The sequence below is a fragment of the Anolis sagrei genome, chromosome 4 (genome assembly GCF_037176765.1).
Source record: "Anolis sagrei isolate rAnoSag1 chromosome 4, rAnoSag1.mat, whole genome shotgun sequence".
Lineage (NCBI taxonomy): Eukaryota > Metazoa > Chordata > Lepidosauria > Squamata > Dactyloidae > Anolis > Anolis sagrei.
In genome coordinates, this window is record NC_090024.1 from 80,724,281 (window position 1) to 80,745,778 (window position 21,498).

Sequence of the window (21,498 nt, forward strand, 5' to 3'; positions counted from 1 at the left end):
TTGTTTGTGCCACTCAGGATTCTTCATTTAATTCCTGTTATAAGAAGTAGAGAATATGCTCTTTGCAATATTATACCCAAAGGCTTTGATTTTAAAGGGAACAAGGGATGTTGGGAGCCACAGTCTAGTCCTGTTTGGTTCATGACGATTCATGGCAGCTTTCCAGACAAGATCTTTCCTATTCCTTGGCTGGGATCGATTTTTCTATAAACTGGGGCTACTGGGGACTGACGGTTTATTAAACTGCAAAACTCTGGGTTGCTGTGAGTTTTCTGGGCTGTATGGCCATGTCCCAGGAGCATTCCCTCCTGAAGTTTCACCCACATCTATGGCAGGCATTCTCAGAGTTTGTGAAGTTGTAACAGGAGATAATGCTTCTGGAACATGGCCATACAGCATGAAAAACTCACAGGAACCCACTGATTTCAACCCTGAAAGCCTTTGACAAAACTTTGTTTTTGTGGGACATCCTGCAGAACATTTTTCTATAGTTTTTCCATGAATATCTCGTAGTGTCTCAACCATTCCAACATAGTTTGTGGCAGCCACAAAAATGAAGTTTCTGGAATATAACAACTACTTTCAAAGTAAGTATCACACAATTAAACTGGAATACTGCTTTTAAACCAGGAACAGAAAGTTTTCAAATTTTGATACATACTGTTATAAATGAGGAAGGACATGAGCATGCTCTCTAAGGCAGAGACAGTCCCAATTAATCCTCTGAAGATGACTGTAGATGGGAAGGATGCACTAAAAAGATCCTGTTTCATACCTCTAGCGCTGGTTGAAGCTTTCCAGGACGCACATGTGCAATGCGCTTTTGTGTGCATTCAAGTTGTTTTTGACTTTTGGCAACCCTAAGGAAAACATATCACAGGGTTTTCCTGGCAAGATTTGTTCAGAGGGTTTTGCCATTGCCATCCTCTGAGGCTGAGAGAGTGTGACTTTCATAAAGTCACCTGGTGGGTTTCCATGGCCCAATCAGAATTCAATCTCTGTTGTTCACAATTGTAATCCAGTCTTCAGGCCACTACACTATGCCAACTTTCACAATATGCCAGGGCCCAGTGCCGTGGAATGGGATGCTAGCCAACCTGCACAATGCACATTGCTGCCCAACAGAGGAATAAATAAGGTATCTTTCTGACAAGACTATTTGCCTTCTTTTCAAGACCACATGAATGGATTGCCTTTCCAGCAGCCAGTACATGCTCTATTCCTTCTCTATACTTTCCTCATTAAAATAAACTTGCTAACTCACTTTTGAGGCCTACCACAATTAGTCTCTCTAATTGGCTTATGGAAAGTGCTGCAGGAATGTATCAGGCTTTTTACTTAAATTGTTTGTTTTATTAAAGTCTTCATATGGATGGCTGATCACAAGAGAAACGTGTTTTTCCTAGTCTGCTTATTAGGACGAGAAGAGAGTAGAATACTGATCAGATTGTTCCAGCACCTTATTACCCTTTCTAGACTGTAAAATTGGGAAGGTAGACATAAATATATTCTAAATTTAACCCTTCCCTACCTGGAAAAGGGGCTTCAACAGCTTAATAGCTAGGTCTGACAGATCTCAAATAAGTTTATCCTTTAATGTATCAAGCAAAACAATTGTTTTGGCAATTTAATAAACAGTGCCATGTTAAAATAGAAGCATAAATATTTCATGAAAGTTGAAAGATCTGAGGTAACAACAAGACCTACATATGTGGTTGGGAAAAAACAACAACAAATCTGGCAAATCTCACACAAAGGAGTGAGTTGCCATGACTGCAAAGACTTCACTCTCAATTACTATCTGTCAAATGGCAGGACAGTTTGAGGATAGCCTCTCAGGGTACATCTCCACTGTAGAATTAATGCAGTTTGACATCACTTTAACTGCCATGATTCAATGCTACGGAAACATGGGAGTTGTACTGTTGTGAGGCATCAGCATTCTTTGGCAGAGAAGGCTAAAGACCTTGTAAAACTACAACTCCCACGATTCCATAGCACTGAGCCATGGCAGTTAAAGTGGTGTTGACTGGCATTACTTCCACAGTGGAGATGCACCCTTAGTTCAAGGGCAGCTGAATGTGTTAGTAGACTAGCCTTCAAGGATTGAACAATGCTTTCACAATAAGCACCTATACATCCATGTGTGTTTCAAAGTAGGCATTTCAGCAAATATGCATTTCCAATTATTTTTGGGGAAAGGGTGACCTTTAAGATCATAATCTTTTGGGAAACCAGAATCTCCAAAGCCTTTTTGGAAGTGTGACCTTTTTTGAGATAAATTGGCATTCACACAATTTGGAATAATCATAATGTTTTGTAAAGTATGATCTTCCTGAGAAGAGCTAAAAACTCGTTTGAGTGACTCTTTTTTTTAGTGTTATATATCCACTAGTATTCACGAAAGGCAAATTAGGTTTCTCAACTGTTAGACTGACATACCTGGTTATCTTTGAACTGTTACGAACAAAGATTATGCCAATGCACAAAATATATAGCAGATCTTCAGAAATGTTGTTTCAGTTGTCCCAAAACATCTACTCTCCCATAAAATATATCTGGTTTTAAATTATGCTCTCAAGAGACAAAACAAACAGTTTTCGTTAAAAATAACATAGTTTACTTACAAACTTCATGTATTCAGCATTGCTTATCAGTTGAAAGTTTAAACAGTAAGTTCTCTAAGGCATTCTGTTGCAGTTTCTTCTCTGTCTTATGTAAAATGCATAACGAACACTGACTATACAATACACTGACTTAACACAGTGCCTTCTAAAAATGAAGTCTTAGTCTGAATAGTCCCAGATCTGATCACATTGTCTGCACTCTCTCCCATTATCTCAAACAACATAGAGTTAAGGGAAACTGCATACCCATACACACATATGTTGGAGCATTAAAAGAATCAGTCAGTGTATTTGTGTCAACTGTAAAATAAAATACATGAAGCTGATTGGTCGGGCAATGCCTGGGGAGATGGCTGAGCTTTGAACTTTTGGTTATTGTTACATTTTTGTTCAGGCTTGAGCTATGCAGATGCAGAGAGAAAAGAGAGAAGCAGAGAGAGATGGTTTGAAGTGTGCTCTTGCTTCACAAGCTGCTGAAGGAAGATTTATCCACATGGACAAAAAAAGACAATTTTAAATCTCTTATAAAATAACATTATGTGAGTCAATGCCACTGATTGTATGATTGTACATATGTTGTTCTGAACTATGAAGAGCAAACTACTTGTTCTTTATTGTTCATCTGCGTGGCATATTTTCTTTCTCTGGCAAGGCAGTGTGTGGACTGATCAAACCTGAACTACACATGGTTTATTTTATATAATGACACAACATATACTACAGTAAGCAATCCTAATTACATACATAACAAATAATGAGTATAGGAGACTTGTAGAAGGTTGCTATTTCCAACGGTTATTAACTAAAAAGTTGCCTTTGGGACAAAAAGGTAATTTCTGAGCAATCTTTAACCTATGTATAACTTTGTGGTTCATCCCATAGGTGCTACAGGATCCCTTTGTATACTGTTGAATCCATGATTTCTATATCCACAGATTCAGCTGTCTATGACTTGAAAATATTTCCCCTCCTAAAAAATTCCAAAAATTTACTACACCATCACAACGAGCACAACAGCATATGGCAATGGATAAAAGAAGTTTCGGTTTCACAAGTTATTCCTATATTATTGTAGCCATTGTTTAGGCACTGTCTAGAAATGTTGCTAGACAAAGATACATACATCTGGAGGGCCACGAATCCACTCCCTCATATATGACTTAATCTTTATTATAAACATCCCTTCTTTCCCTTAAGTCAGTTCTCTATATTTGACAGACAACAGCCATTTTCACACCATGACATATTTTTACATAATTTCCTGTCAACAATATATGAAAGCACTGTTTAAAGTCCCACTGACTTGAGTGGGAGAGATTTAAAAATATACTTCCTTTGCTGTCTTAAGGAAGCCAGCTCTACCCGAGAATGCTGCATTTTGACAGGAACAGAGGTCCAGAAGACGAGTCTGTGTTCGCAAACAAGGAGAGAGCTCATGTTAAGTGCCAAACTTACTACGGTTTGAAGTGGGAAGTGACTATAATGATCCACTTACTAACGTATGTTCTATTTATTAACGGGTTTGCTTTCCAGAACTATTCTATTTTTAAACCAGAAATTGCTACTGTGCAATATGTTAAACATGGCAACCCTCCTTCCCTGAACAGTTACATGTAAATAGACTAATTATAATGTGCCCTTTTCCACCAGTCTGGCTGAGGATGTTCTGCACAGGCAAAAAAAGTAATCCGGTGCAGCAGGGCTTCCTACAGTATTAGAGAAAGGGGGAAGGGAGTGACCTTAGAATACCTTGGAGACATGTTGAGCAAGTTTTCTGCAAGCCAGGCTTTACTGTCCTGAGGTGACACTGGCTGGAAAGCAAAACTCTAGGCTCCCATCAACTGCTGAGTAAAAGGTATTCTCTGTCCAGCTGGTAATTTAGATAAACGCTCTTGTTATTGCTGCTGGGTTTTCCTCCCCCAAGCTGAACTTGGACACGTGAATCCCCACTTTCTCAAGAAGGCGGTTGCCTTTAGAAGGTCATTGTTTGAGGATTTTCCTCTTCCACTATAAAACACATACTTGTACAATTATTATTATTATTATTATTATTATTATCATCATCATCATCATCATCATCATTATTATTATTAGAAACACAAGAAGACTAGTACACAGCAAACAAGATCACAAGGTTGATCGTTGTATTGGATCACACTTCGGACACTTCCCAAGTGTCTAGGACTGCGTGATGTATCGGCAAATAATGCGTGCAGATTCGAGTAAGGTGACCTTTTGCAACTGACAGGTAGTAATTTTGTCAGCGCCGATTGTTTTTAAGTGCAGGCCAAGGTCTTTAGGCACTGCACCCAGTGTGCCGATCACCACTGGTACCACCTTTACTGGCTTGTGCCAGAGTCTTTGCAGTTCAATCTTTAAATCCTTATATCATGTCAGCTTTTCCAGTTACTTCTCGTCAATTCTGCTGTCGCCTGGAACTGCAACATATTATTATTATTACAGTAGAGTCTTGCTTATCCAACATAACCAGGCCGGCAGAATGCTGGATAAGCGAAAATGTTGGATAATAAGGAGGGATTAAGGAAAAGCCTATTAAACATCAAATTATGTTATGATTTTACAAATTAAGCACCAAAACATCATGTTTTACAACAAATTGACAGAAAAAGCAGTTAAATACACAATAACGTTATGCAGTAATTACTGTATTTACGAATTTAGCACCAAAACATTTCAATGTATTGAAACAGCTGTGGATTTGGGCGGGAGGCAGACTGTGTTGGATAATACAGAATGTTGGATGAGCGAAGATTGGAAAAATGAGACTCTACTGTATTATTATTGTTATTGTTGATATCATTTCTCCCCTGCTTTATCTCTCTAAAAAGAGACCCAGTTGCCCCCACCTTCTTCAAATACATTCATGCTCCACACACAGTATTATCCTATACGTGCTCTTGTACACAAGAGGATCCATCTCTACTGTAGAACGAATGCAATCTGAAACCACTTTAACTGCCGTGGCTCAGTGCTATGGAATCCTGGGAGTTGTAGTTTGGTGAGGCACCAACACTCTTTGGCAGAGAGCACTAAAGTCCTTGTAAAATGACAATTCCTATGATTCCACAGCATTAAGCCATGGCTGTTTAAAGTTGTATGGAACTGAATTCGTTCTACAGTGTAGAGATGCACCCTGAGTCAATAGCTCAGGTCCTATCTACACTGACCATTTAACGCAGATTCAACTGGTATTGAAGAAAGTGGTTTTGCTGTGCTGATGATTACATAAGAAGCTTGGAACCGGTTTGAGACTTGGATGAGGATGACACAAACCACAATGATGCTTTCTTAGGCCCCTTTCTCCACTGACATATAAAATCTAGACTATCTACTTTGAACTGGATCATAGGTAGTGTAGGCTCATATAATCCAGTTCACAGTCGATAATGTGGATTATCTGTTTTGATAATCTAGATTATATGGCAGTGTAGAAGGGGCCTCAATGTCTGGGCACTGCAGTTTGAAGGTGGCATTGAACTGTGTTAAATGGCCTGTGTAGTTATAGCCTCAGTCTGTGGTTTTGAATGTAACACTGCAGAACTTCTCTAATCTGGCTCTCCATATGTCCCGAGCAGACTACTTCTCCTTTTTCCTAATGTCTTCATATGGTGGTTTCCTAGCTTTTGTAGTTTTGATCTCGATTCTAAAAGGTTAAAATGCTTCCCCATGGCTTAGTTATTGGTGGCAAGAGCCTTACCCTAAAACAGGGCCTGTGGGATAATACAGAACGTTGGATGAGCAAAGGATACGGCTCTCTAAGGTCATTTACTTGGCACTTGCTCAGGGTCAACCTAAGTCTGAATTGACTTGAAAGCACACAACAACAATAACAACAACAACAACAACACTATCTCATTAGCCAAACACAGGCCCATACTTCCCATAGAAATATTAATAAGTTTATATTTGTTAAAATTGTTCTTAATTTTAATTATTGTATTATTTTTAAGTGCTGTTTGCACTACAAATAAGATATGTGCAATGTGCATAGGAATTCATTCTTTTTTTTCTTCAAATTATAATCCGTCCTTCCAACGATTTGAAAGACTGTGACCCGGCCCTCTGTTTAAAAAGTTTGAGGACCCCTGCCCTAAAACGTGCCAGCATTTTTGATCCTACCTTTGGCTCAACCAACATAGGAAGACAATTTTCCCCTGTACCCAAAACTTAAAATCATAGCGTTGGAAGAGACCTTGTGGCCCATCCAGTCCAACCCCCTGCCGAGAAGCAGGAAAATCACATTCAAAGCACCCCGACAGATGGCCATCCAGCCCGTTTGAAAGCTTCCAAAGAAGGAGTCTCCACCCCACTCCAGGGAAGAGAGTTCCACTGGTGAACAGCTCTCACAGTAAAGAAGTTCTTCCTAATATTCAGGTGGAATCTCCTTTCTTGTAGTTTGAATTGATTCCACCCTTGCTCCATATAATATAGGCTGCATGTATAAGACATGGTCATTTCACCAGGATGGCTCTGTATTTGCATTGAAATCATCCTTGCTGCATGTTATTCTCATATGCCTTTAAGTCAACACTGATTTATGGTGAACCAAACAAAGGCTCTCTTGAGAACATTTATAAGGAAGAGGTTTGCCTTTGCCTTCTCTGAAGCTGAGATAGTGTGACTTGCTCAAGGTTACCTACCGGTTTTCCATTGTTCAGCAGTTTCCAGCCTTGATATTGCATATTCTTGGCATTTTTTAACTTATTGTGCCATGATTCCACTTTATTTGCCCTGATTCTATCCTGTAGATTGGCTTTATTTTCATTAGTTCACGTTGTTACCAAATTACAAATCCCAGGATCCATAATCTATAATTGTGAGGTGTGAAAAGAGTACAGGTTTAATGCTCAAAGCACTAAATCACTCTGGAGGCAAAAGGGCAGCCATCTTGGGAGCGGACTGTGAGGGAAGGGAGGCTGCCAGCTTCTAAGATGGCGGCACTGGCTCCTTTTTCTAGTCCTGCTTCGGTTTTCTCTGGAGGTTGAGGTCTCAGTTTCTCCCTCATCTAAAGGACTAAAGCACCCTGGCATCACTATCTTACTCTTATTCTTTTCCCTTTCCATGGAACAAAGCAAAAACACATTAGATTAGTAGGGAAGGGGAATCATCATGATGTAGTGGTGATCCCTCCCTTCTCTCGCAGCCCACTCTCAAGATGGCTGCCTTTCTGCCTCCAGGGTGATTTAGTGCTTTGAGCATTAAACCTATATTCTTTTCACATCCCACAGTTCCACAATTGAGTTGGAAGAGACCATATGGGCCATCTAGTCCAACCCCCTACCATGCAGAAAAAACACAAAGTATCCCTTGCTGATGTCCAACCTTTTTCGACATCAGGAGGGCGAGTAAAATGATCAAGTCTGGAGAACAAGCCCTATGAGGAGTGGCGTAAAGAGCTGGGCATATTTAGCATTTAGAAGAGAAGGCTGAGAGGAGACATGATAGCCATGTATAAATATGTGAGAGGAAGTCACAGGGAGGAGGGAGCAAGGTTGTTTTCTGTTGCTCTGGAGACTAGGACACAGAACAATGGTTTCAAACTACAAGAATGGAGATTCCATCTGAACATTAGGAAGAACTTCCTGATTGTGAGAGCTGTTCAGGAGTGGAAGTCTCTGGTAGAGGCTCCTTCTTTGGAAGCTTTTAAATAGAGGCTGGATGGTCATCTGTCGGGGGTGCTTTGAATGCAATTTTCCAGCTTCTTGGCAGGGAATTGGACTGGATGGCCCATAAGGTCCCTTCCAACTCCATTATTCTATTCTATGATTTTAATTCTTCTCTATAACCCTCAATGACATTAACAGGAGTATCGTGAGTATCGTGTCAAGGATAGTCATGGTCCCACTCTATTCTGCTTTGGTCAGACCTCACGAGGAATAGCTGGCCACTTGGAGCGCCTCTGGTGATGCTGCAAGAAGGTCCCCCATTGTGCATGTGGCAGGGTGCATTGCAGTAGGTGGTCTGTGGTTTGCTCTTCTCCACACTCGCATGTCGTAGATTCCACTTTGTAGCCCCATTTCTTAAGGTTGGCTCTGCATCTCGTGGTGCCAGAGCGCAGTCTGTTCAGCACCTTCCAAGTCGCCCAGTTTTCTGTGTGCCCAGGAGGGAGTCTCTCATTTGGTATCAGCCATTGGTTGAGGTTCTGGGTTTGAGCCTGCCACTTTTGGACTCTCGCTTGCTGAGGTGTTCCAGCAAGTGTCTCTGTAGAAAACTATTTCTTGATTTAAGTCGTTGGAATGATTGCTGCTACCCAAACAGGAGGTGGGCCGGAGATGTCTCTGCCTTGGTCCTTTCACTATTGGTTGCTACTTCCTGGCGGATGTCAGGTGGTGCAATACTGGCTAAGCAGTGTAATTTCCCAGTGGTGTAGGGCGCAGACACCCTGTGATAATGCGGCATGTCTCATCCACTGTTTTAGCGTGGTGAGACGTGTTCCACACTGGGCATGCATACTCAGCAGTAGAGTAGCATAGCGCAAGGGCAGAGGTCTTCACTGTACCTGGTTGTGATCCCCAGGTTGTGCCAGTCAGCTTTCCTATGATATTGTTTCTAGCGCCCACTTTTTGCTTGATATTCAGGCAGTGGTTCTTGTAGGGCAGTGTTTCTCAAGCTTCCTAATGCCACAACCTCTTAATATAGTTCCTCACGTTGTGGTGACCCCCGACCATAAAATTATTTTCATTTCTACTTCGTAACTGTAATTTTGCTACTGCTGTGAATCGTAATGCAAATATCTGATATGCAGGATACATTTTCATTCATTTATTTTGTCATTTGGGAGTTGTACTTGCTGGGATTTATAGTTAACCTACATTCAAAAAGCATTCTGAACTCCACCAAAGATGGAATTGAACCAAACTTGGCACACAGAACTCCCATGACCAACAGAAAATACTGGAAGGGTTAGGTGGGCAATGACCTTGTGTTTTGGGGTTGTAGTTCACCTACATCCAGAGAGCACTGTGGACTCAAACAATGATGGATCTGGACCAAACTTGGCATGAATACTCAATATGCCCAAATGTGAGCACTGGTGGAATTTGGGGGCAAGTTACTTATTTACTTAGGCGATCCCTTGTAGTCCGAGGATGATGGTCCTCCAAGTTCGGTGTCCTGGCGGTGGATCCATAGGTGACTGTGGAGCCCTATTCTTGATCTGCATCTTCTTCTGCAGTGAGGGCATTGGTTTCCAGGTGGAAGGCGGTCTCGGTCAGGGTTAGCTTGATGCGCTTTCCTCTTGGCACGTTTCTCTCTTTCACCATCCATTTGTGCTTCTTCAAATTCTTCAGCACTGCTGGTCACATCTGACCTCCAGCTGGAGCGCTGAAGGGCCAGGGCTTCCCAGTTCTCAGTGTCTATGCCAGAGTTTTTAAGGTTGGCTTTGAGCTCATCTTTAAATCTCTTTTCCTACCCACCAACATTCTGTTTTCCGTTCTTGAGTTCAGAGTAGAGCAACTGCTTTGAGAGATAGTGGTCAGGCATCCGGACAATGTGGCTGGTCCAGCGGAGTTGATGGCGGAGGACCATTGCTTCAATGCTGGTGGTCTTTGTTTCTTCCAGCACGCTGACATTTGTCCGCTTGTCTTCCCAAGAGATTTGCATGGTTTTCTGGAGGCAATGCTGATGGATTCATTCTAGGAGTTGCACATGACTTCTGTAGACAGTCCACATCTCGCAGGTGTATAGCAGGGTTGGGAGGACAATAGCATCCCTACTGATGTGACTGAGGACCCAGCTATCATATTATTACCGAGTCTGCTTCTCTGGAGGTTTTTAAAGCAGAAGCTGAATGGCCATCTGTTGGGAGTGCTTTGATGGGGTAATTCCTGTCTGGCAGAATGGGGGGGGGTCTCTTCTAATTCTGTGATTCTATGACCCAAATGGGAACAAAATACCTGCTGCATTTATTATTACTATTATTATTATTATGAATGTACCACGTGACAGCCTCCCTCTCCCTCCTTCCCTTGGAGGGGGCGCGTGCCACTGCGCTGGAGAGGAGGGCTCGCGCGCGAAGAGGAAGCCAGCCTCCGCCGCGCGCGCGCGCGCCCCCGCCCGCCTGCCTCGTCCCCGTCCTCGTCCTCCGCGCGGCGCCGCGGCCGGCGTTTCCCAAAGTGGGCGGGGCCTGAGGTGAAAGAAAGGTGCCTCGAGGACAATCCCTCTGCCGGCGCCCAATCAGGCCGCGGATGATGCTGCCTCCGCCGCCGCGCAGGCTGGGATTTGCAGTTCGAGCCCTTGTAGCCATTTTGTAGCGAGGGGACTACAACTTTCCCAGCGAGAGGGAGAGCGAGAGCGAGAGGGCGATTCTTGCTTTGCTTTTCCTTCTTTGCTTTTGCAGGGCTGCTTCTCCTTCGAAAGCAAAGGGAAGGAGATCCTCGCTGTGGTTGGATGCAGCGGGAGATGTAGCAGCAGAAGGAGAAGGAGAAGGAGGAGGAGAATTTTTTTTGCAGAGACAGAAAGGAGGAGGAGAGAGGCTGCGATTGTCCTCCCATTCCCCGCCGCCGCTGTGGATGGGCACCAGGCCGTTTGGGTTGTGCAGCTCTTCAATTTTGATACCTTTTCTATGCTATTTTTCTTTTTCTGGCTGCTGATGGCACGTTGAAAGACCGAGGATCACAACCCTCCCTTCTTGGCCTCCCTGATCTCTCTCTATTCCAGATACAGATACAAATCGGGCCATTTAAAGTTGCTGCTGGGAAGAAGCAGCTCGCGCTCATTGGCTCCCATTGGCTGTGTGTCTGTCTCGAGGAAGAAGAAGAAGAAGGAGGAGGAGGAGAGACTCAACCTCTCTCTCTCTCTCTCTCTGTGCCGCCTTTTGCTTGGAGTTGTCTGCGCTGCAGCAGGAGAAACGTGACTTCCAGCCTTGAGGGGGAAAAATCAATTTCCTTCCCTATTTCCCCCCTTTTTTTCCTCCACTCAAGATGTAAAACTACACCTTCAAGGCCTCTAAGGATCGGGAAGGAGCCAAAACGGTGCTTTTTTGTGTGTGTGGGGTGTGTGTGTGTGTGTGAAATTTCCAGCGATGTTTCTCTCAGAGTGATCTATCTATATTAATTTTTTTGGTGCTTGGTCTCTTTTTTCTTCGTCCCACCTCTTTCGGATTTATTGCATTGTGTGCGAAGGGAAGAAAAACCCGGATTACAAGAAACCACTACAAGGAAGAAGGCAACGGCGGGGAAAAGGAAGAAATAGATATATATACACATCTCTATATTTCAAGATAAGGATCTTTTTTTCTGCCCCTTCCGACACACACACAAATTCATGAAGCAATTGTCCCCCTTTGCAACCGCAACCTGGATCTCATAATGAGCAAAGAAAGACCCAAGAGGAATATAATTCAAAAGAAATACGTAAGTAAAGGCTGTGTGCCTTCAGATTGTGGGTGCTTTTGGGAAATGTCGGTCAGGGGGGGGGGGGATTCAGACCTATTTATTTCCCAAATGGGCAGGCTTCGATCCCTCAGTCGTGCAGCGATTCCTCAATCGGATCAATTGTATTGACCTCAAATGACACAATCGGAATCCAAACCCCGTCTTCCACACAGATGGACAAAATCCACACTGAATTGGCAGTGTGGACTCGGATGATCCGGTTCAAAGCAGATATTGTGGGATTGTCTGCCTTCATATTCTGGGGCCCATTCCACACAGCTGGATAAAATTCCACATTTTCTGCTTTGAACCGGATTATATGACTGTGGACTCAGATAATCCGGTTCCAAGCCGATATTGCAGATTACCTGCCATGACATTCTGAGGTCCTTTCCACACAGCTGGATAAAATCCCACATTTTCGGCTTTGAACCAGATTATATGGCAGTGTGGACTCATAATCCGGTTCAAAGCAGATAATGTGTATTACCTGCCTTGATATTCTGAGGCTCCTTCTACCCAGATGAATAAAGCCCCACAATATCTGCTTTTAACCGGGTTATATGTCAGTGTGGACTCGGATAATCCAGTTCAAAGCCGATCTTGTGGGATTTTCTGGTTTGATATTCTAGGTTAGCCCCCCCCCTCCTCAGAATATTAAGACAGAAGATCCACAAATGTGCTTTGAACTGGGTTATATGAGTCCACACTGCCATATATTCCAGTTCAAAGCAGATAATGTCGGATTTCCTGCCTTGATATTCTGGGATATAGTGCTATGTGGAAGGGCCCTTAGTTAAATGGCTGTGTGGAAGAGCCTTTGCTTAGTTTTTTTGAGACGAAGGAAAAGATGAAACATTTCCTTTGGTTTGCAAAGAGCCTCGTTATTCAAGGACCACAATGTGAATTTGCAGTGACTAGAATGCCTGGGATTTGTAGTTCTCTCCAGCGTGTACGTTCCCTCATTGGCTTTTTGGGGGGCAGAAATCGAGGCAGAAAATCCTACATTATGGGTTTTCTGATTGTGTACTCAGATCAAAGCAGATATTGTGGGTATTTCTGCCTTGATATTCAGGGTTTTATGGCTGTGTGGAAGGGCCCTGAGTCCACACTGCCAGACATTCCAGTTCAAAGCACATATTGTGGGGTTTTCTGCATTGATATTCAGGATTGTATGGCTGTATGGAAGGGCCCTGAGTCCTCATTGCCATATATTCCAGTTCAAAGCAGTTTTCTGCCTTGATATTCGGGGTTTATGGCTGTGTGGAAGGGCCCACAGACAACCCAGCTCAAAGCAGATATTGTGGGGTTTCCTGCCTTGATATTCAGGGATATAGGGCTGTGTGGAAGGGCCCTGTGTTTGCAAGCCTTGCTGGAAGGAATGTGTTGGCCAAGGCCTGGCTTTTAACATTGGCAACAAAAAAAATGGCTCGAGCTTTGTGCTTTCAATGGAGGGAGAAATCGCTTTCGCGTCCAAGCCTCATGTTGTGTGTAACCCAATCGCTTTATAATTGTCTCAAAGAGAAGCGAGTTGTCTATTTTTTCCCCTCCGACTACCTCCCATAGTTGTATTCTATCCATTGGGCGCTGCACAAATCGAGGAATGAAAAGGGCCAAAGTTGGGCACAATATGTCGCTTGCAAAAAGGAGCGGGCTGTCTTCTGTGGTGGGATTTTCTGCCCTTGTTTTGTCAGAAACGCCCGATAAACTTCGCATCCCTTTCTCTGCTTATTTCTTAACACACCAGACCTTGAATTGGAAGCGTTTCTGATCCGAGTTTAGGAATTAAAACACATACAGACACACACATCCGCATTGCAGAGGAAGGCAGGCTCCCCAGCAGCTTAACTTTAAAGTATTTTTTGAGTCCGAAGGGGGAGTGTGTATGTGGAGTGTGCCCGATGAATGTGTGCAATTGCAAATAGAAATTATTGGCATCCTTTTTCCAAATAATAATAATAATAATAATAGAATCTGTTTATTGTTCCGAGTGAACAATGCAACTCTGCCCTTGCAGCTTATGAGAAGGGAGGGAAGCGTAGAATCAGTGCCACTCCTTCGCCTCGTTTTGGCTGGGAAAAGGAGAGGCGAACGTCTCTAGTGTGTTCATGCAAGTTTTGGATTAAGTTGAAGGCGTGGAAGGGGGATATAATGGGAGAGAGGAGGGAGAGCGGCTGCAAGAGGAAAAAGAGGAGGAGGAGGGGGAAATACGGGGTCTGTCTGTCTGCCTTGCCATTGCAGTGCGGTGACAAGCATGGCTGCTGCCCTTGGCTGCTGCTGCTAAGGACCCTCCTGCAGTTTCCGGCGGCGCGGTTTGCAGCCTCCGTCCCTTTTGCAAAGCGCAGCAACAGGTTATGTGCAATTGACAGCGCGAGCCCCCGGGTTCTCGGCCACTCGCTCGCTCGCGCAGCCCGGCCGGGTTCCTTGTTGTTCTTCGTGACGTCACAAAGGGAAGGGCCCGGGCTCGTTGGAATCTTCGCTGCCTCAACGTCCCGAAGCCCCCCTCCCACTCCTGTGTGACGTCAGCCTCGGGGGCGGGCCTAGGATTGTGTACGTGTGTGAGAGGGAGCCAAAGAGGGATGGGGATGCCAAGGAGGTCGAAAGAGGCCTTCCTCTTTGGCAAGGTCAGGGAGTCCTCCACCTTTGGACCTACATTGGAATTAAAGCAGATTGACACCACTTGAACTGCCATGGCTCAATGCTATGGGATCCTGGGAGTTCTAGTTTTGCATAATTCTATCTTTCAGTACCAGCTTTGGGGAACATTCTAGCCAAGAGCTTTCCAAACTATGTTGTGTGGACATAATAAGAAACCCCCGAATCTTTGTGAAATAAGGAATACATATATTGGGTTGCTGTGAGTTTTCTGGTCTGTACACTCCATGCAGTTGTTCTTTCCGCATGACCTTGGAGGTGTCTATGGACAACGCCAGCTCTTCGGCTTCAAAATGGAGATGAGCACCAACCCCAAGAATCAGATACAACTAGACTTAATGTCACAGGAAAACCTTTATCTTTACCTATGGCCGTGGTCCAGAAGCATTCTCTCCTGATGTTTCACCCACATTTATGACAGGTATCCTCAGAGGTTGTGAAACTAGGCAAGTGGGGATAATATTTATTTATTTATTTACTAGATTTCTATACCACCATTCTTAGCCCAAGGGCGACTCATGGCGGTTTACAAAATGGCACAATTTGATGCCCACAGCAATACAAAGACAAACATTAAAAGCATTTAACGTAGATAGAAATTCATTACAAATAACATGAATAAAACATAATAAAAACCATAAGTCCTCCGCATTTCATTACCAATCATTATCCAGTCGCGTTGTCCAACCAATAATATAGCTGTGGAATGTCCAGGGTGGGAGAGGCAAGTGTGAATTTTGCAATTGGCCATGTTGATTAGCATTTCATGGCCTTGCAGCTTCAAAGCCTGGCTGCTTTCTGCCTGGAAGAAATATTCCACAGATATATAAACCCCGCTTGCCTAGTTTCCAACAGACCTCACAACCTCTGAGGATGCCTACCATAGCCTTGCAACTTCAAGTCTGGCTGGTCGCTGCCTGGGGGAATCCTTATATATTTATTAAATAAATATATTTGTTAAAAATATAAATGAAAGCTTTTCATGAGATTGGTTGTGTCCCCATGCGTTTCGTTATTACAACTTTATGTACGTGTCTGTATCGCTTATAATTGGCTGGTTTAACTCCTGGTTGGAGCAATGGGTTAACCCTTGTGTCAGCAGGACTGCTGACCAAAAGGTCAGCAATTTGAATCAGGGGGAATGGGTTGAGTTCCTGTCTGTCAGCTCCAGCTTCTCATGTGGGGACATGAGAGAAGCTTCCCACAGGATGGTAACACATCCGGGTGTCCCTGGGCAACGTCCTTGCAGACGGCCAATTCTCTCACATCAGAAGCGACTTGCAGTTTCTCAAGTTGCTCTTGACACACACACACAAAACCTTGCTTTGCTAATAACACCGAATTACTGTGTCACAAAATGATGCCTGTCTAAAAAGTGTGTCACCAACATGAAATGTTTGGAAAGCTCTGTTTTAGCCTTTTAGAAACTGGGTTGTGTAGATTTTTCAGTCTGTATGGCCATGTTCTAGAAGCATTCTCTCCTGACATTTCGCCGGCATCTTTGGAAGGCGTCCTCAGAGGTTGTGCAGTCAAAACCTTCCGTGCAAAAGCTGGGAAAAGGAGAAAGGAGAAGTAGCCATCTGGGGAAACCTGGGGAGGTGGATTAGAAACTCTGCCGTTCTGGTTTCAAAGGCTGAGCTGACCCACTTCTGCTACTGACTCAGGTTGCACCCACATTCCACACTGTGGAATTAATGCAGTTTGACACAGTTTTAACTGCTGTCGCTCAGTGTTATGGAATCTTGGGAGTTGTGCTTTTGCATTGCCTTTGGTCTTCTCTGTCAAGAGGTGCTGATGCCTCGCCAGACTACAAATCCTAGGATTCCATAGCACTGAGCCATGGCATTTGAACATGTCAAAACTGTATTCATTCTACAGCAGGCATGGGCAAACTTGGGCCTTCCCTCCCCCATGTTTTGACTTCAACTCCCATCATTCCTAACAGCCTCAGGCCCGTTCCTTTTCCCCCTCAGCTGCTTAAGCGGCTGAGGGGGAAAAGGAAGGGGCCTGAGGCTGTTAGGAATGATGGGAGTTAAACTCAAAACACCAGGAGAAAAGGTCCAAGTTTGCCCATGCCTGTCCTGCAACTCTCTGGGACTTCAACTCCCAGCTTGAGCAACTGTCAGGAATTCTAGATGCTGAAATCCTGGAGGACCAAAGCTTGGGAGCCACTGGGCGAGGCAAACAGGTGTAGCAAGTGTTTGCACATCCCCAACACTTCCCTTTCTTCCTTTTGTGCTGACCCGTTCCCATGAGGTAAAGCCCGGGGCCCTTCTGGCTCTTTGACCTGGTTAGGTTAAGCTGCTTCCTGTCTGCTGCTTGCAGAAGCTGGTGTTGAGAAAGTAACTTTCCCATGAAGGGGAGGAAGTTCCACTTTGTTTCTGTATGCCTGTATGAGACACAATCTCTTCTGGCTAGACACATGAACAGTGTTCTGGTTCTTCAAGCTGGTTTTCTCATCAATCTTCCCACTCCTCATCGCGGCAAAGTAATGTGCGTCATGGTTTTACTCACCCACTACAATGTTGCAGCGTATGTTTTAGACCAGACGTGATAATACTCTTCATCTGTTTCTAATCTCCGAGTCAGGCATGAGCAAACTTGGGCCCTCCAAGTGTTTTGGACTTCAACTCCCACCATTCCTAACAGCCTCAGGCCCTTTCCAGCTTAAGCAGCTGAGGGGAAAAAGGAAAGGGCTTGAGACTGTTAGGAATGGTGGGAGTTGAAGTCCAAAACACCTGGAGGACCGAAGTTGCCCATGCCTGCTCTAAGCTCTTATCTATATAAATAAAAATGTAATGTTTGTTAGTGGGATTAACATAACTCAAAAACCATTGGACGAATTGACACCAAATTTGGACACAATACACCTAACAATCCAACGAGTGTCCATCACCCCTAAACACGCACGCACACACAAAACCCCAGCATAACAGACTTAACCCCCCCCCAAAAAATACACCATATATACATATACACATACAGTCATATACTTATACACATGCACACAATCATACACACACACACACATATACACACACACGTACATATACACATGCACACATACATATATACATATACACATGCACACACATATACATATACACACAAATATGCATATAGACAAGCACACACATATACACAATATACATGTACACATATCAACGCACAAATACACAAATATATACACACATATACACCCCCACACACACACACACAAATATATACACACAAACACACATATATGCACGAATATATATATATACACACACAAAGCACATATACACAGACTGGGTCACAGCAACGCGTGGCAGGGGTCGGCTAGTAGAATCATAGAGTTGGAAGAGACCTCATGGACCATCCAGTCCAACCCTCTGCCAAGAAGCAGGAAAATTATGTTCAAAGCATCCCCAACAAATGGCCATCCATCCTCTGTTTAAAAGCTTCCAAAGAAGGAGCCTCTACCACACTCTGGGCCAGATTGTTCTACTGTTGTGTGTTAAATTTCAGCATTCTCCTCAGTCCACTTTTTTTGGAGTCTTTTGACACATTCCTGCTACAGACACTTAAATATTTTATTCAAAATTGCCACATCTGTTTTGAGGATTTTGCCATTTTGAGTCAATGAGCCTGGCATATGAGAAGCACTTCATTACTAGAGTATTTAGAGCTTCAAGGAACCCTAGTAGAATATTTCACATGCATTCACTGCTGTATTTAGCCCTGCAGTTGCAAAACAAGTAACTCATTGGCATCACTGCCCAGAATGCCCTGCTGCTCTTGTGCAGGCAGTTTGTGGATTGGGCCCCTGCAGTCGCCTAGCTAATCTCTCAGCAGCAGAGTCACACCCCAATACAGAATGTCTGTATAGGAATGCACTACAGTCTTATATGTTGTGTTATCGAAGGCTTTCATGGCCGGAATCAAAGGGTTGTTGTGGAATCTACATTATGAAATTAATGCAGTTTGACACCACTTGAACTGCCATGGCTCAATGCTACGGGATCCCAACAGTTGTCGTTTTTATAATTTTCTCTTTCAGTAACAGCCTTGGGGAACATTATAACTCAGACTATGTTGTGTGGACACTGCAGTGTGTAGATGTGCCACACGGACATAACAAGAAACCCTGGAATCTATGAAATAAGCAATCCATACATTGGATCACTGAATTTTCCGGGCTGTATTGCCATGTTCTAGAAGCATTCTCTCCTGACATTTTGCCCACATCTATGGCGGGCATCCTCAGAGATTGTGAGGTCTGTTGGAAACTAGGCAAGTGGGGTTTATATATCTGTGGAATATTTCTTCCAGGCAGAAAGCAGCCAGGCTTTGAAGCTGCAAGGCCATTAAGTGCTAATCAAGGTGGCCAATTGCAACATTCACACCTGCCTTAAACAGAGTTATTTCTCTCATCCTGGATATTTCTCTCATCCAGATATATAAACCCCACTTGCCTAATTTCCAACAGACCTCACAACCTCTGAGCATGCCTGCCACAGATGTGAGTGAAACGTCAGGAGAGAATGCTTCTGGAACATGGCCATACAGCCCAGAAAACTCACAGCAAACCACTCTTACATGTTCCTTGGGACTTACATCCAGGAAATGTAGTACTGTTTGAAATCCAAAACACTCTAGAATCATCCATGTGGGTGGCTTAGATAGTGACACCTTTGTTTTTTGATGGTTCAGTGTGCTCAAATATTGTTTCATACACAAAGTGATTGAAATACAATGAATAAAATTACCTTCAGGCAGTGTATAGAAGGTTAACATGAAACATAAATGAATTTCGTGTTTATACTTGGCTCTCATCTCTAAGATATTATGTGTGTACAGATAGTATAGAAATGCAGCTATTCCAAAATCCAAAAGAATCTGAAACACTTCTTGTTTCAAGTATTTCAGATTAGGGCCACTCAACCTATACAGGATCCTTGCCTTAATGTTTTTGCTTCTGATGCCAATCTTAGGATGGTTTTCTGTAAGTGTTGATTTGAAGTTGGACGTGTGGTATATTGGTGACTAATATCCTATATGATGATGTTGGCATGCACATAAGCTGTTTTGAGAAATGAAAGCGATAATATTTTCTACCAAAGCAGAAATTGGAAGGCAGAGCCATGTAGCAATTGCCACAGCATCCAAAGCCATCTGAAATGGGATTTTTAAAAAAAGTAGTATGCATTTTAAATAGAGATTATGTTATGATTACAGACATTACCAGTGGTGGTTCTCTTAATTCATTATTTGCTCTCCTATGATTGGCAAATGACATTTCGTTCAATACTTGTGTATGTCATATTTTTTTACTATTTTAACCAGTGTATCAACTAGATCAGTGATTTTAATAAATTGTTGGCTGTATACAATTGATCCCTAAACTCAGTATTAGTGTTACAACTAACTATTATTATTACTGCATATTTGTTTGTATAGTCTTTCTTGCGTTACTTGGTATTTTCTTGCATCCATTCAGTTTGTGGAGCTTGGCGGGAGTGGGATGCAGGTCCTAGGGAGCCGAGGTTTATGAATCTGCCGAGATTAAAATGAGCTTTTATGATGTTTCATAAATCTTGTTTTAATGTGCCATGTGGTAACCTGCAGTGAGCTTTTTTGAGTGTGCGGGATAACAAATATTTAATGATATTGCTTAGAGGAATTATCTCTGCTCAAAGAATGCACTCTCTGGATACAGCAGCATAGTAAATGTCCTATCCTTGGTGCAGTAGTTGAAGTGTTAGACTACAACTCCCGGATTATCAAGGTATGAATTCCTTTCAGTCTTGGAAAACTAGGTGACCTAGGGCAAGTCACACTTTCTCAGCCTTAGGAAAAAAAATAGCAACCCCCCTTCGAGAGAAATCTTGCCAAGAAAATAGATTGCGTTGGAAACACCTTGAATTGAAACTTGCTAGTTGAATTGAAACCCATGTGTAAGGTGGATACCTTTTACCCTTTAATCCATGGATTTAAGGAATGAGATGTCTCCAGGTTGGAAAGTGACAATGCTAACTTCTTATGAGTGTCTTTCGGTTGTCTGTTTGACAGGTTTATCTGGATTTCTTTAAATAGATGAGTAATGACAAAGACTTGAAAGACAGCTTGCCAGTACTGATCTTTTGCAATGTCAGTATGTCATCCAAGGAGAGCATTCATTTTTTTCCCAAGTTCTCATTGTTAATTATTACAGGAAGAGTGGTGAATCTCATCAGGGTTTGATAGCCTCTGTGGAAGCTTGACAAGCATTGTCTTTACATTGTCTGGAATGTAAAGGTTGCCATTTAGGTTGGTGGGGCCAACCAGTCCTTTGGGCACACATTTGCAGATACTTTTTTTTTGAAAAAGCATTTTGTTATGCCATAGTTATAAATCAAGACATCTAAAAATGATTCACAACTGTAAGTTTCAATTGGGTCTTTTATACTGCTTCTCTTGGTAACAATGGAAATTGAGTCTGCTCAAAATACACTTCGTGCCACATTGAATAGTGTCCCACATATTTTTCCTTAGGTCTGTAAATGTAAGGTGGCTTTTTCAAGCAAATTTGCTCTCTCTCTCTCTCTCTATATATATATAAATGTATATTGGCCATGATGGCACAGTGGGTTAAACCACTAAGCTGCAGAACTTGCTGACCAAAAGGTCAGCAGTTCAAATCAGGAGAGTAGGGTGAGCTCCTGCTGTTAGCTCTAGCCCCTGCCAACCTAGCAGTTCAATAAAAGGCAAATGTGAGTAGATCAATAGGTACAATTTCAACAGGAAGATGATAAAGCGCATATGCAACATTGCCGGCAACACGACGAGGCGTCTATGGA

General features: G+C 43.1%; 1 protein-coding gene across 1 annotated transcript in view; it reads left to right on the plus strand.

The window, feature by feature from the left end:
- Window positions 1-10,810: 10,810 nt before the first annotated feature.
- Window positions 10,811-21,498, plus strand: part of JARID2 (jumonji and AT-rich interaction domain containing 2) — a 257,357-nt gene continuing 246,669 nt past the window's right edge. The window contains exon 1 of the mRNA XM_060774854.2: window positions 10,811-12,001. Coding sequence (XP_060630837.2) covers window positions 11,957-12,001 — 45 coding nt within the window. The 5' untranslated portion in view covers window positions 10,811-11,956. The remainder of the gene's footprint in view (window positions 12,002-21,498) is intronic.